Below are 16,663 nucleotides of genomic sequence, written 5' to 3'. Positions count from 1 at the left end.
TTATACACCAGCTGAGGATCTTTCCTCTTGGCTGTGTAATCTGCCGTTGCTTTAAAATGGACATTGACATATATCAATGAATATCAGGGTTGGAAGGGGTCTCAGGAGGTCATCTAGTCCAACCCCCTGCTCAAAGGGGGACCAATCCCCAAATGGCCCCCTCAAGAATTAAACTCACCGCCCTGGGTTTAGCAATTCAATGCTCAAACCACTGAGCTATCCCTTACTCCTTTAAGTAAATAAACATAAGATGTTAAAAAAGCTTAATGCTCAAGAGGTCTATTTTATATTCCAGGCTCTGCTGCTGACTTGCTGTGCAACCTTGAGATCTTTTTTTTTTTGCCTCAGTTTCCCCCTAGGGATAATAATACTTACTGACCTACACAAGAGTATTGTGAAACTTAATGAATTGTTGTTTGTAAAGTGTTCTGAGAAACACAGATTGAAAGGCCTGTAATATTCTGCTCAGGACACCTAGAACTTAAAGCCACTGTGTTACCCCTCTGTCTCAGCAGGTGAGAGCTTTGCTGGTGATTAGACTGTGTGTCAACTCCCTGCCACACTAGTCTGTGTACCTCACCAGCAATCTCCTTGAGACTCTGCCAGTCTAAACCTTGTCTTGCAGGTAACAATCAGTTAACCCCAGATATTGAGTTCCCTGGAGATGTCTCTCTGCAGTGTCCAGTTCCTCTCACTGATACACTCAGAAGTTTCCTGCCTCCAAGGAGACAGTGCACACATCAGCCTGTTAAGTTAGCTGAAGACTCATACTTCACTTTAATACACAGCACCGAGGTGGTCTGTAATAAAACAAGTATAAGCTTAATAAAGAACAGAGATTTAAATGATACTAAGAAAGAGAAAAAGAGAGAGGTTTGGTTACAAGCAAAACAGAACATGCTTTCTAGTGACTCATACTTAATTTTAAGAATTTACAATCTTTGCCTCAGGCCATGTCTACATCTAAAGTTTTGCAGCGCTGGTTGTTACAGCTGTATTAGTACAGCTGTATAGGGCCAGCGCTGCAGAGTGGCCACACTTACAGCAACCAGCGCTGCAAGTGGTGTTAGATGTGGCCACACTGCAGCGCTGTTGGGCGGCTTCAAGGGGGGTTCCGGGAACGCGAGAGCAAACCGGGAAAGGAGACCCGCTTCGCCGCGGTTTGCTCTCGCGTTCCCGGAGCCACCCAGCAAACCGCAGGGAAGGAGACCTGCTTGCTCTGGGCTCCGGGAACGCGAGAGCAAACCGGGAAAGGAGACCCGCTTCGCCGCGGTTTGCTCTCGCGTTCCCGGAGCCACCCAGCAAACCGCAGGGAAGGAGACCTGCTTGCTCTGGGCTCCGTGAACGAGAGAGCAAACCGGGAAAGGAGACCCGCTTCGCCGCGGTTTGCTCTCTCGTTCCCGGAGCCACCCAGCAAACCGCAGGGAAGGAGACCTGCTTGCTCGGGGCTCCGGGAACGAGAGAGCAAACCGGGAAAGGAGACCCGCTTCGCCGCGGTTTGCTCTCGCGTTCCCGGAGCCACCCAGCAAACCGCAGGGAAGGAGACCTGCTTGCTCGGGGCTCCGGGAACGCGAGAGCAAACCGGGAAAGGAGACCCGCTTCGCCGCGGTTTGCTCTCTCGTTCCCGGAGCCACCCAGCAAACCGCAGGGAAGGAGACCTGCTTGCTCGGGGCTCCGGGAACGCGAGAGCAAACCGGGAAAGGAGACCCGCTTCGCCGCGGTTTGCTCTCGCGTTCCCGGAGCCACCCAGCAAACCGCAGGGAAGGAGACCTGCTTGCTCGGGGCTCCGGGAACGAGAGAGCAAACCGGGAAAGGAGACCCGCTTCGCCGCGGTTTGCTCTCTCGTTCCCGGAGCCACCCAGCAAACCGCAGGGAAGGAGACCTGCTTGCTCGGGGCTCCGGGAACGAGAGAGCAAACCGGAAAAGGAGACCCGCTTCGCCGCGGTTTGCTCTCGCGTTCCCGGAGCCACCCAGCAAACCGCAGGGAAGGAGACCTGCTTGCTCTGGGCTCCGGGAACGAGAGAGCAAACCGGGAAAGGAGACCCGCTTCGCCGCGGTTTGCTCTCTCGTTCCCGGAGCCACCCAGCAAACCGCAGGGAAGGAGACCTGCTTGCTCGGGGCTCCGGGAACGAGAGAGCAAACCGGGAAAGGAGACCCGCTTCGCCGCGGTTTGCTCTCTCGTTCCCGGAGCCACCCAGCAAACCGCAGGGAAGGAGACCTGCTTGCTCGGGGCTCCGGGAACGAGAGAGCAAACCGGGAAAGGAGACCAGCTTGATTACCAGAGGCTTCCTCCTTCCACGGAGGTCAAGAAAAGCGCTGGTAAGTGTCTACATTGGATTACCAGCGCTGGATCACCAGCGCTGGATCCTCTACACCCGAGACAAAACGGGAGTACGGCCAGCGCTGCAAACAGGGAGTTGCAGCGCTGGTGGTGCCCTGCAGATGTGTACACCTTCAAAGTTGCAGCGCTGTAACTCCCTCACCAGCGCTGCAACTTTCTGATGTAGACAAGCCCTCAGCAGTTTTCTTACTTACATCAAGTTACTGGTATCTCTAGCCCTCCAGGCCAGGGGATCCAACTTTCACAGGCTCAGACGGTATTGTATCCTCTGTTGTCTAAGTGGTGCATAACTAAAATGTGTCTTTGTTCCCTTTATGTTACCCAAAGACCATTGTCTCTGCCTCAAAAAACAGAAAGGCTCTGGTGAGCTCTATAAGCTACTTCCTCCATTAGCTTGATTGCTTTTTTTACCTTATATGCAAATATACTTTAATTGTCCTCTGCTTGTATTCAAGCCAATCAGACAAGGCAATCCACATTCCTTGCCTAGGGCAGGCTCGATGTATGTGTAACTCCGACGGCTGTTGGGATTGAACCGGGGATCTCTGGAGTTTAGTCCATGACACTACAGCATGAGCTAAAAGCCAACTGGCTGTTAGCTAAGGCTGTAGAGCAGACTCATTAATCTCTCTCTCTCTAAGTGGTCTTGGTACCATTAGATGGAACAGACACCACACCCAGGAGGTGTTTGGGTTACAAATGCACTGCCTCACAAACATATTTTAAGAACCTATATCGGCACACATATGTAACTCTTTGTATCCAACCGGTATGCACATCACAGTGATTTTTCAGGACCATCATGTTACCAGTTTACATACGACACATTACAGGACACTTTTTAGATACATATTATGACAACACATGTTGGGGGTAGTGAGTGTGCCCAACCTGATATGAGTTACAGTATAGTGGGCACTCTACCAGTGGGCATTGAGGGATTTTTTGGGTCATAGGGTGTGACGAACTGGGAATGTTCTTAATGTTTTCTCTGAATACTGTGTTGGTGCCTCAGTGTCCCCATGGCAGTTCTTAAGTATCTGGCAGAGCAATGGCCAGTGCACCTAAATGCCTGGCACTCTGTCTCCTAGCAACTGATGGCCTGGGCCCCTCCTCTGCAAAGGTGCCAACTGAAGGTGTTGGAGACAAAGAGATCAGGTGACCTCCTGGCCCGGGAAAGGGGCTGAGCAGAGAGGAGGGGCTGGAAGGGGTTGTTAGTCTGGAGCTGGCTGAGGGCAGACGTGGGGGTCAGGCTCACTGACCCCCAGAATGGATCCAGCCGAGGGGTCCGGTTCTCTGTACCTACAAGCTCTGTTTTAGACCCTGTTCCTGTCATTGAATAAACCTCTGTTTTACTGGCTGGCTGAGTCACATCTGACTGCGAAGTGGGGGTGCAGGACCCGGTGGCTTCCCCAGGACCCCGCCTGGGTGGGCTCGCTGTGGGAAGCGCCCGGAGGGGCAGAGGATGCTGAATGCTCCAAGGAGAGACCCAGGAGGTGAAGACGTGTGAGCTTCTTGCCCTGAACAAGTCTGCTCCAAGGGAGAGGAGGCTCCCCAAAGTCCTGACTGGCTTGGTGGGGAGCAGTTCCAGAGCATCGCCCAGTGACTCCGTGACATAGAGTCTCTAGATGTACAAAGTATCATCCTCAGCAGCAGCTTTATTTCAAATATTCAACTGCATTGTTCGCCACCCTAGAATGCAGTACTCTTGTTGGCACATGAAACAAGAGAATGAGACAATCTAGTTTCAATATCCCAGGTGAGAGAAGTGCAAAAAAATCATATAAATGGCACAAATGGTAAAATCAGTACTTTAAAAATGTTTCATTTTTCATACTCTGTGGTATTGCTAACATAAAGAAAGAAAAAAAATACATTAAGCATTTGATTTCCATCTTTTAAATTATGTATCCAAGTGGAAAACATCCTTATTGTAGATTTGACTTGTATGTCAAACATAAAGTACTATAATTATAATAATAGTACTAATAATACTTTGTATCTATAGTGCTTTCATTTTCAGGCTCTTATGTTTAGATAATTACCGTAAACTAAATTACACCATACGCCACAAGAAAAACTATCTATTAATGGTTTAATAGTGATATAACTTGCTGCATCATCAGTAGTCATCCTCTTTTTATTATCAATAGGCACAGTATAAAAACATCAATAGATGGCAGGACTATATTCATTAAAGGACCAAAATGAGTCTTTCAAAAACTTCAGTGGCACTCTTTCCTGCTTAAATGTTAATTAAAAAAAAAAAGAAAGGAAGAAATTTCCAGTGTTGATACAGATTTAAATTCTTTACTGGAAACTGGAAAAGACATACCAGTTAAAGTTCATCAGAGTTTATATTTTGTTCTTTAGAGCAGGAAGAAGTGATCTGGAACTTTTTGTATTCATTTCAGTAATGAAGATGTCCAAAACTTATTTTCAAGACTCTCATCTGGAGAAAATAGGTCATAGACAGAGATTTTGGAATGAGGAAGGTGGAAAAATGTTCTGAATTGTTATATATTCAAAACAAAACAAAAATCCCTTGAACTTTGGAAGTTTGCATTCCTTGCTCATGCAAAGCTGCCACTGAAAGTGATGAGAGTTTTGTGTGGTCCAGGAATGCAAGCATGGGCTCCAAAAGTATTAAGATCATAGTTTTGCTAATTAGAGGAGATCAACAAATAAGGTATCCTTATTTTTTGTTTTCCAGCATCTTAAGATTCACCTGTATATAAGGACAATGGGTCAGTTGTCCTTTGAAATTACTTTTCTGTTTTGCAGTTAATAACTTTTTCTGCATGCAGATGTGGTTGCCTCATCTCAAAAAAGATATATTGGAATTGGAAAAGGTTCAGAAAAGGGCAGCAAAAATTATTAGGGGCATGGAACGTCTGCCATATGAGGAGAGGTTAATAAGACTGGGACTTTTCAGCTTGGAAAAAAGACGACTAAGGGGGGATATGATAGAGGTCTATAAAATCATGACTGGTGTGGACAAAGTAAATAAAGAAGTGTTATTTACTCCTTATCATAACACAAGAACTAGGGGTCACCAAATGAAATTAATTGGCAGCAGGTTTAAAACAAAAGGAAGTCTTTTTTCACACAATGCACAGTCAACCTGTGGAACTCCTTGCCACAGGATGTTGTGAAGGCCAAGACTATAACAGAGTTCAAAACAGCTAGATGAATTCATGGACGATAGGTCCATCAATGGCTATTAGCCATGACTGGCAGGGATGGTGTCCCTAGCCTCTTTTTGCCAGAAGCTGGGAATGGGCGATGGGGGATGGATCACTTGTTGATTCCCCATTCTCTTAATTCCCTCTGGGGCACCTAGCATTAGCCACTGTTGGAAGACAGGATACTGGGCTATATGGACCTTTGGTCTAAACCAGTATGGCCATTCTTATGTTCTTAATCAGCATGTGTTCTGTTATATTTGTGATGATTAATATTTATAATGCCTGTTTTGGTATTAGTGGTTCTTAATATTTGTAATGCATGTTTTGACATTAACATCTTATTTTACCTTTTCAGCTTTTGGCATTTCTTCAGGGATTATTTACTTTTTACCATGAGGGATATGAGCTGGCCCAGGAGTTCACCCCATACAAGCAACAGTTGCAATTCAACTTGCAGAATGTAAGATTGAACAGTATTTACTACAATTTCTCAGCTAATTGAATTTCAAAATAATAAAAGAGCGAGTAGAAACGCTTTATTGCAATTCTAAATCTTGAAATGTTTAGAAACATAGATAAAAAATATGAATACTTGAAAAGTGTTTGCTGAATGAAAGGTATGGCATCAAGTTTCTTTCCACCCGCAATCTTTGAAAATCAGTTGTCAGATGTTTGATCCATGATCTCCAGGCTTGACTAGTGCAACTCATTGTCTCCTCAATTCACAAATATATCCCCGTACAGGGCATCACTTAAGCTCACACTTTAAGTTCATATTTAAGTTGTCTTGAATAGAGATGGACTTAAGCACGTGCTCAGGTGCTTTCCTAACTCAGGGCCTATGTCCAGGAATAAAAGAACACACCATGAAAATGCTTCGTGTGGGACAGAATGCAGCAGCTCATCTACCTAGCACCACAGGTTTCCATGAACCACTAGCCCTGCTGGTCTGTTGTCTGTACTGACTCCCCACTGACTATGGAGTGTACTTCCAAGTCCCTGTCTTGATGTGAAAGCCATCCAGGGGATTGGCTCTAGTTACCTGAGAGATCACCTCTCCTAAACCTGCAGCGTACAGGCCAATTGCTGGTCTCCATGGCTCTAGGGGAGATTTGCTGACAGCTAACTACTGCCCCTGCAACCACTCCCTTAAGGGTGAGGGACTCCACAGTATGAAGGTGGTTTTGCCTTGGACTGTATTAATGTATTCTTCCTAGGTTTGATGTGAAATACAATGTGTATCTCACTTGGCCCCAACCCTTCTATCCTCCTTTATGCCTGCTCCCACATGTGGATCCTGAAATCCGTGGAGAGCACTGTCCAAGGACATAGAGTGGTGGTCGCTAACGCTGCCCTCACTTCACACACAGGTCTGCACATAGAAGTCCCCCTCTGTCCGCAAGTCCTCACAATCTTTTCTTCTTCCAAATTGTATATTTGCCACTTTTGGTTAAAGGCACAAGGGGTCACTGTTGCTTCACTGCAGGGATGAGAAAAATAGCCATGCTCCAGTCCAGTGACTTAGGCCATGTCTACATCTAAAATTTTGCAGCGCTGGTTGTTACAGCTGTATTAGTACAGCTGTATAGGGCCAGCGCTGCAGAGTGGCCACACTTACAGCAACCAGCGCTGCAAGTGGTGTTAGATGTGGCCACACTGCAGCGCTGTTGGGCGGCTTCAAGGGGTTTCGGGGAAGGCGAGAGCAAACCGGGGAAGGAGACCAGCTTCGCCGCGGTTTGCTCTCGCGTTCCCCGAACCCCGAGCAAGCAGGTCTCCTTCCCTGCGGTTTGCAGGGTGGTTTGCGGAACGCGAGAGCAAACCGCGGCGAAGCTGGTCTCCTTCCCCGGTTTGCTCTCGCGTTCACCGAACCCCCGAGCAAGCAGGTCTCCTTCCCTGCGGTTTGCAGGGTGGTTCGCGGAACGCGAGAGCAAACCGCGGCGAAGCTGGTTTCCTTCCCCGGTTTGCTCTCGCCTTCCCGGAACCACCCAGCAAACCTCAGGGAAGGAGACCTGCTTGCTCGGGGTTCGGGGAACGCGAGAGCAAGCCGGGGAAGGAGACCAGCTTGATTACCAGAGGCTTCCTCAGGTATGCTGGGATACCTGCTTATTCCACGGAGGTCAAGAAAAGCGCTGGTAAGTGACTACACTTGATTACCAGCGCTGGATCACCAGCGCTGGATCCTCTACACCCGAGACAAAACGGGAGTACGGCCAGCGCTGCAAACAGGGAGTTGCAGCGCTGGTGGTGCCCTGCAGATGTGTACACCTCCTAAGTTGCAGCGCTGTAACTCCCTCACCAGCGCTGCAACTTTCTGATGTAGACAAGCCCTTAAGTAGTTAAGTAGTGCAGGGCCACAGCTCTAAGTGGGGAGGGATAGCTAAGTGGTTTGAGTATTGGCCTGCTCAACCCAGGGTTGTGAATTCAATCCTTGATGGGGCTATTTAGGGAACTGGGGTAAAAATCTGTCTAGGGATTGGCCCTGCTTTGAGCAGGGGGTTGGACTAGATGACCTCCTGAAATCCCTTCCAACCCTGGTATTCTGTTTTAAAGTATGGGAGAACTCTACCAATCTGGGTCTGAGGATAATGGACCAAAGACAGATAAAAAGTAAATTGGGACTGTGTTAACACCTTCTATGTAAATGTGCCACAAGAACGAGAATTACTAAATTGTTTCTCCTATTTCACAATTAGGTAAAAACACATTCACCTCTTTCTCTTGTTTAAATAATTGTTAATGCCTTTATTTAAATTGCTTGTGGAATGACATCTGCAGGGCCATAGCTCTGGGTCAGGCAGAGAGAAGAAGAAACCTTTTTGATTTTTCCCCCCAAACATGTGAAAGCTAGAAACTTTAAAATTATGTAAGCAAAAGGGTGATGAACAGAAAATGGCAATGGTTTTCCTGCAGGAGGTGGGGGGGGGAGTTGGTTGGGTGTGGTGGTGATCAGGGAGGCATATAGGACGAGGAATTAGAGGAGAAAAAATGGTGTCCACTCCTTTGTCTTATAGTTTCAATGCTTTAGTTTTCTCTCTTTTTGTTTTCTTCTTTCCTGCTTCTTTCATCTTCCCTCCCTACTTTTTGCCCTGCTATCTCACCTGCATCCTCTGCAACATTTGTTCACTCCATCACATCCACTCTATGCTTTGTCTGCCTCCTTTTCCCCTTTTGTTCTTTCCTCTAATAGCCCCTTTCACAGGCCAATACTCACCTGCAATGCAGAGGAGTTGAGCAGAAGCTTGAACCAACTGAGCTGCCTGCAGACTCATCACTTGCAGCAGTGTAACTGAACATGAATCACACTTTCTGCATGAGGGAAGGCTGTCTCAAGAGGGTCGTTCATTGGGTGACCTGATCTAGGGAAGGACAACAATAATATGTGACAGCCCTTTCTGAAGTGATAGGCCCTGCAGAGTCCTCATGTTCTCACCCAGCCTGATGTCAGTTTCACTGGATCAGCTTGCCAGTTGCTTCCTTCAGGTGGCCACTCTGCTTGGTTTTACAAGAACTGAGACGAAACGCTGTCTTGGTTTAAAAAAAAAATCAGCAGTGACATATGGATGAGCACTGAAAACAGGCTCCTTCCTGGTTTCAGGGACACAGGGGCCATGATGCAAAGCCCATTGAAGTCAATGTCAAGACTTCCAGTGACTTCAGTGGAGTTTGGATTGGGCCCTTGGTCTCCCTAAGAAAAAGTTTTCTTTAAAAGTTCTTGGAGGAACCTGGCCTCTTTAGACTTCACTAGCTAACCACAGTTTGCCTCACAGAGAATGCTTCAGCCTGCATGTGATTATACTAATGCTTAAAGCCATGCATGTATGTGGCTTAATTTTTTGTTGTCAGTTAAATCACTAATTGTTTTCTAATTACAGTGGCATGAGCTTCAATGTGTACTTACAGTGCTTTACATCTTCAAAGTGCTGTACAGACATGGACTAAGTACATTTTAGCTTTAGTTTAGTTCATACTGTTCCTACTTCACAGGGACCTTGTGAGGATTAATTAGTTAATTTCATTACATAAAAATATAAAGCAGTATATACCAGTTAAGTACTAGGATTAGGATTATTTTACTGACCTTTTAAAATTTGCAGGAACAAGGTGTAATTTTCACAAATATGCAAATATCTGAGTCTATATTTTGACCAGATAGGGCTCGATCTTGCAAGATACTGAGTGTACTTTCAGTGAAGTCTAGCACATTGGTTCTCAACCAGAGGTGCATGTACCTCTGGGGATTTGCAGAGATCTTCCAGGGGGTACATCAACTATCTAGATATTTACCTCGTTTTACAACAGGCTACATTAAAAGCACTAGCAAAACCAGTTCAAACTAAAATTTCATGAAGTGACTTGTTTATACAGCTTTATATACTATACACTGAAATGTAAGAACAATATTTATATTTCATTTGATTTATTTTGTAATTATTGTAAAAATGAGAAAGTAAGCAAATTTTTAGTAATAGTGTGCTGTGACACTTTTGTATTTTCATGTATGATTTTGTACATTTTTAAGTGAGGTGAAATTTGGGGGTACGCAGGAAGAATACAACTCCTAAAAGGGGCACAGTAGTCTGGAAAGGTTGACAGCCACTGATCTAACTCCTGCTCTTCACTCTGAATTTCCTTGACTTTTGTGGGTTTAAGTCAAGGTTTTGAGTGCTCCGCTGACACAGTTTTCAAAGCATAGTAATAAGAATAACGTACGACTAGGGTTAATAACTTAATTTCCTTTGGAGCCGCATCCCTGTTTGTTTAAATGTGAATGTACTAGCATATTCCAGTGTAGTAGCAGAGGTAGTAATAATACGTATACTTATAGTATTAGATACTTCAGAAATAGTAAGTTACTAGTATGATTTTGCTCATTTTATTTTCCTTAGACACGAAATAATTTTGAAAGTACCAGGCAGGAAGTAGAGAGACTGATGCAGAGAATGAAATCTGCCAACCAGGATTACCAACCACCCAGTCAATGGACAATGGAAGGCTATCTCTATGTGCAGGAGAAACGTGAGTATTACATCTGTGTACAACCAGTATTTGAAGATTGCCTTACTGCATTTCAGCTTTTAGGGGATGCCAAGTAAATTGTTCCGGTAAATTGTAAGGCAGATTTCATGTCTGTTTTGTTGATTTGTTTATATTTAAGGTCAAACTGGCCCACAGGGAACTCTCCCAAGAGCTGTCTGGCCCTAACTAATCATAAACTGGAAAAAAAGTGTCCTGATTTGTTAGAGGCCTTTCTCTTTAAAACTGACAGACTGGCCTCTCAGCACTCTCACATGCCTCAGGTGACCCCCTGCCACCACTTCAGTCTCTTGAAAGCCAGCAGTCTTATGCCTCCCAAATGCCCCAGTGCCTCTAGCAGATCCTCACAGATATAGGGTGATAAAGAAGTTCTAGGGAACAACCCAGTGTCCAATCCATGAGACAGTTGGGAGCAAAGCATCAGATGGAGAGACTTAGAAGCAAAACAAAGTGTAACTTCCAATTTGATACATGAGAGAAACAACATGAAATACAAAAACAGGTAACTGGAGAACCCTGATAAAGAGGTACAGATTTATTGCTCATCTATACTCAAGTGATAAGGAAAAACATTGGAATTAAGCAGGGTCCAAAGAGGTTAAGCAAATAGAATAAAAAGTTAATGGACTTAACCAAGAACATTGAGAGGAGTCATCCAATACATCACAATGTGAAGGTGAAATAGAATCAGAGACCACATGAAATGAACCATAGAGCAGTTTGACCCAAACTGAAAGAGTGAACGGCCTTGGATACCAAACACTGAGGACAGAAGAGAGATAAAAAGCTGTATGTGAGCTGCAGTATCAAATAGCACTGTTCAAAGCTAATCAAAGGTAAACAACCTGGCTGAGTGAGCTGCACCGTTCATTATAACCCCTTAGTAAAGTAATTTCAATCCTGTGTGCTACACAGTGCTCTGTTTGACGAGGGCCTGGCTGAAGCTGGAGAAGTAGGGAGACCTTGTTTGAGATGTGTATGTGTGCGTGCAAGTTTGGTGTTCTAACAAATACAGGTCATAATAAAATGCTGGTATTTATTTGAATACAAATCTAGTTTTGATTCATTCCTAATTTCTGAGTCTAACATTAAAATACTTGGCATCTGGCATTAGAATCTCCTATATCATATCTGGTCTTACCCGAGGATATCTGCCTTCCCAGAACCATTTCAAGGGATTGTAGTATGTTATAGATAATTGACTTTCCCACGGAAATCTTGACCGTAACTCCTATTAATGTGTATGAGCAAAAAGGAGAGAGCCATTGTTCTGTTCTTATTTAACCTTGCGGATTTTTAGCAGCAGTAGTGGTAGCATAGATGAGGTTGAAGCAGAGCATGTACCCTTTAACTGAATAATAATAGTAATAAAAACCAGTGTTAAGTGGAAACTATACTGGGTATTATTAATGGGAGAGCAAGAAAGGAGTGAAATGTCAGGCACATGAAGTGTTTCATTAAATGATGAGAGGCCAACTTGACATCTCACTGAAAAAGGATTTGATCATTAGTTTATTTTGGGGAAAAGTCAGAAGGTCTGTAATCTCTGCCTCAGAGATGAAGGTGCTAATTGTTTATTTCCTTGTCATGCAGGCTTTAGCTTCCCACAGCCAGTTATGTATGCTGTCCAAAAGTTAGTTTGGTTAGTATTTGCCATTCCTGAATGTAATACTATACATGTTTGTTGCTAGTACCACACAAGAGGTTAAAGATACCGTTGGGCTATGAAACAATGAGTTATTTCATTTCTCCCAAAAAGCAAATTTGTAAAATGCTATAAAAATGTATTGTGGAAATAGAAGGGTGAGTATGGATTGGAGGAAAGGAGCACTAGGTATCCCTCAGAACAAAGTTTTGACAATATTTGTAGACGATGCCAGGAAAGAATAAAATTGGATTTAAAATGGATTGTGTTCACATGGACAATGGGTTATAAATAACAGTATAATGTCACAAATCAGGCATGTGTGGGCTGAAATGTTCAAAGCTGGGTGCCAAGTATTTGCCTCCATACAGATGTACTTTCCCACTCAAACACAAGTGGCCTGATTTTCAGAGATGCTAAGCATCTCCAGCTACAGTCGACATGAACGAGAGCTGCAGGTGCTCTGCGCTTTTCAATATCAGACCTTCTTTAGGTGCCTTAAAATGATTTGAAAATTTTTCCCCTTCTAATATCAGTTGAGAGTTGGTGAAAATGCTGCCAGCATAAAAAATGTGTTCAGAAGTAAAACAGACAATTTGTGTTTCTCTTTTATTTGATGCTGACTCAGCTTAATATTTGCCTGTGAAATACAAATGAGAGAGACATGTATCCATAACATGATAATATTGTGGTAAAATGTCCACACAGAGATTTTTTTTTTAAATTGTTACATTTCTTTCATCTAGGACCCCTTGGATTTACCTGGGTAAAACATTACTGTACTTATGATAAAGGGACAAAAACATTTACAATGAGTGCAGCTGAAACAAAGTCTGGTGGGAAAGTGGTGAGTAGTATCTTGACATATCTCTTAGTAAACACATGAGATTCAGCTTGTGTATTTTATATTATCTACTCAGCGTATTTATGAGGAAAAAATAATATATTAGGCAAGTTAGGGTAAACAAAATGCCCTCTGTCATGGATCAACAAAATGATTAACAAATGTTTTTACTTATGAAAAAAATAAAGGTCATATTAAGTATTTCAAATGAAAATATCTACTTTTTCCATAACTCATTTACATGTTAAATACAATACAATTTCTGTGTATCTCCAAACATGTAAGAAAACTACAATACTTAGCACAGAAATATGAGTTAGACATCCTCATTTTTATTGCTTAACGGTTGATTGACACTTAATCATATCAGATATAAATATGTAGATACTGGGCCATTTTCAGACTTGATAAATACCAATAGTTTTACTTAGAGAGAGAGTTTTCAAATTAAATTTTCATAATTAGACATTTTATTAAATATATTATGTTGAACTGTCTGAAGAATGATAAACTATTATGTGAGAAAGAACATTAAGTAATGTTGTCTCTTACAACATATATATGACAGAGATAAAAACGATTGTATAATGTGCTTGTATAATTTTAAGCCCTGCAAGCAATTATACACATGCTTAAATTTGAGCAGAGTAGAGGGGTTTATGTTTGTGTGTAAATATTCACAGGATCAGAGCCTTAAGGGGGGCAGGATAGCTCAGTGGTTTGCGCACTGGCCTGCCAAACCCAGGGTTGTAACTTCAATCTTTGAGGGGACAATTTGGGGCAAAAATCTGTCTGGGGATTGGTCCTGCTTTGGGCAGGAGGTTGGACTACATGACCTCCTGAGGTCTCTTCCAACCATGATATTCTGTTCTATTATATTAAGAACATAAGAATGGCCATACTGGGTCAGACCAATGGTCCATCCAGCCCAGTATCCTGTCTACCAACAATGGCCAATGCCAGGTGCTCCAGAGGGAGTGAACCTAACAGGTAATGATCAAGTGATCTCTCTCTTGCCATCCATCTTCACCCTCTGACAAACAGAGGCTAGGGACACCATTCCTTACCCATCCTGGCCAATAGCCATTAATGGACTTAACATCCATGAATTTATCTAGTTCTCTTTTAAACCCTGTTATAGTCCTAGCTTTCACAGCCTCCTCAGGCCAGGAGTTCCACAGATTGACTGTGCACTGTGTAAAGAAGAACTTCCTTTTATTTGTTTTAAACCTGCTGCCCATTAGTTTCATTTGGTGGCCCCTAGTTCTTATATTATGGGAACAAGTAAATAGCTTTTCCTTATTCACTTTCACCACACCACTCATGATTTTATATCTCTATCATATCCCACCTTAGTCTCCTCTTTTCCAAGCTGAAAAGTCCTAGCCTCTTTAATCTCTCCTCATATGGGACCCATTCCAAACCCCTAATAATTTTAGTTGCCCTTCTCTGAACCTTTTCTAATGCCAATATCGGGATAATTGAAATCCCCCACTATTATTGAGTTCTTTTTATTTTGAAAGCCTCTCTCATCTCCCTTAGCATTTCATCATCACTATCACTGTCCTGGTCAGGTGGTCGATAATAGATCCCTACTGTTATATTCTTATTAGAGCATGGAATTACTATCCATAGAGATTCTATGGAATATGTGGATTCATTTAAGATTTTTACTTCATTTGATTCTACATTTTTTTCACATATAGTGCCACTCCCTCCCACCCCTCAGCACAACCTGTTCTGTCCTTCCGATATATTTTGTACCCCAGAATGATTGTGTCCCATTGATGTCCTAACTCTACCAGGTTTCTGTGATGCCTATTATATCAATATCCTCCTTTAACACGAGGCACTTTAGTTCACCCTACTTATTATTTAGACTTCTAGCATTTGTGTACAAGCACTTTAAAAACTTGCCACTGTTTATTTGCCTGCCCTTTTCTGATGTGTCAGATTCTTTTTTATGTGAATGTTTCTTGTCTGATCTGGCCCATACTCTATCCTCTTCTATCCTCTCCTCCTGACTAAAACCTAGAGAATCTCTAGCAATAGACTCTCCTCTAAGAGAAGTCTCTGTCTGATCCACATGCTCCTCTGCAGCAATCGGCTTTTCCCCATCTCTTAGTTTAAAAACTGCTTTGCAACCTTTTTAATGTTAAGTGCCAGCAGTCTGGATCCACTTGGGCTCCACCTAAACCAATCTTTCCTGTCTAGGCTCCCCCATCCCAAAAGTTTCCCCAGTTCCTAATGAACGTAAACCCCTCCTCTCTACACCATTGTCTCATCCACGCATTGAGACTCTGAAGTTCTGCATGCCTACCTGGCCCTGCATGTGGAACTGGAGCATTTCTGAGAATGCCACCATAGAGGTCCTGGATTTCAGTCTCTTTCCTAGCAGCCTAAATTTGGCCTCCAGGAGTCTCTCCTACTCTTTCCTATGTCATTGGTACCTACAGGTACCATGACCACCGGCTCCTCCCCAGCACTACACATAAGTCTGTCTAGATGCCTCAAGAGATCTGCAACCTTCACACCAAGCAGGGAAGTCACCATATGGTTCTCCTGGTCATCACAAACCCAGCTATCTATGTTTCTATTGATCGAATCTCCCATTACTAACACCTGATTTCCTAATGACTGGAGTTCTCTCTCCCAGAGAGGTAACCTCAGTGTGAAAGGATACCCCAACATCATCTGGGAGGAGGGTCCCAACTATGAGAAGGTTCCCTCTGCTACTGTTGACTGCTGTCCTTCCCTGAGCCTTTATTCCTCCTTAACTGTCTGACTGGAGGACCGTGGGACAAATCTACAGTGTCCTGGAAAGCCTCATCAGCATATCTCTCTGCCTCCCTTAGCTCCTCCACTTCTGCCAACCTGGCCTCCAAAGCCCGTACACGGTCTCTGAGAGCCAGGAGCTCCTTGCACCGAATGAACACACATGCCACCCACCCACAGGGCAGGTAATCATACATGCTACACTGAGCGCAATAAACAGGATAGCCCCCACTCTGCTGTTGGGCTTCTGTCTGCATTCTCTCCTACAGCTACTTAGGTTAATGAGAGGGGTTTTGTTTAAATCAAGAAGTTTTGATTATAGTTTAGTTTAAAGATTACACCAGGTTTTAAAGAAAGGCAGGTATACCTCACCTCCTTCCCATTCCCTTCCCGAACTCTCTCTCTCGAAACTCCCTGTTAGTGGCCCCTGTTCACTCTGTAGCCCACTGTTCACAATGTAGTCTCTGCGTGCTGATTTTCTTTTTTTGTATGTCTTACAGAATGGCCTTGTCACAAGCTCACCAGAAATATTCAAGCTAAAATCCTGCATCCGGAGAAAGACTGATTCAATTGACAAACGTTTCTGTTTTGATATTGAAGTATCTGAAAGGTTTGAAGTTCTTTTTTTAAAGAACATTATTAATTATTTAATAAAATGTATTTATATAAGAACTATGTGTGTATAAGGCCAGACTTTCAAATGTGTGCTCCTAATTGCTCAGAACCTATTTTTCTGACCACAAAACAAATAACACTACATGTGTGTATTATCCATGCACAATTAACCATGTTGGGTAGACATATCTGTTTTTTGGAAAACTTACAGTTCAATTAAT

General features: G+C 43.5%; 1 protein-coding gene across 2 annotated transcripts in view; it reads left to right on the top strand.

Moving 5' to 3' along the window:
* The window catches only part of ARHGAP42 (Rho GTPase activating protein 42), a 596,304-nt gene that overhangs the window by 221,472 nt on the left and 358,169 nt on the right, over positions 1–16,663 (top strand). For both annotated transcript variants that reach the window (XR_007772629.1, XM_050940918.1), the window contains exons 7-10: positions 5,885–5,989; positions 10,416–10,545; positions 12,955–13,055; positions 16,328–16,437. Coding sequence is in view for 1 of the 2 variants with exons in the window: in XM_050940918.1 (XP_050796875.1) it covers positions 5,885–5,989; positions 10,416–10,545; positions 12,955–13,055; positions 16,328–16,437 (446 nt within the window). In the remaining variant the exon portion in view is untranslated. The remainder of the gene's footprint in view (positions 1–5,884; positions 5,990–10,415; positions 10,546–12,954; positions 13,056–16,327; positions 16,438–16,663) is intronic.

This window comes from Gopherus flavomarginatus, chromosome 1 (genome assembly GCF_025201925.1).
Source record: "Gopherus flavomarginatus isolate rGopFla2 chromosome 1, rGopFla2.mat.asm, whole genome shotgun sequence".
In the NCBI taxonomy this organism is placed as follows: Eukaryota; Metazoa; Chordata; order Testudines; family Testudinidae; genus Gopherus; species Gopherus flavomarginatus.
Note: the sequence above shows the minus strand (reverse complement) of the source record. Positions and strands in the feature narration are given on the sequence as shown.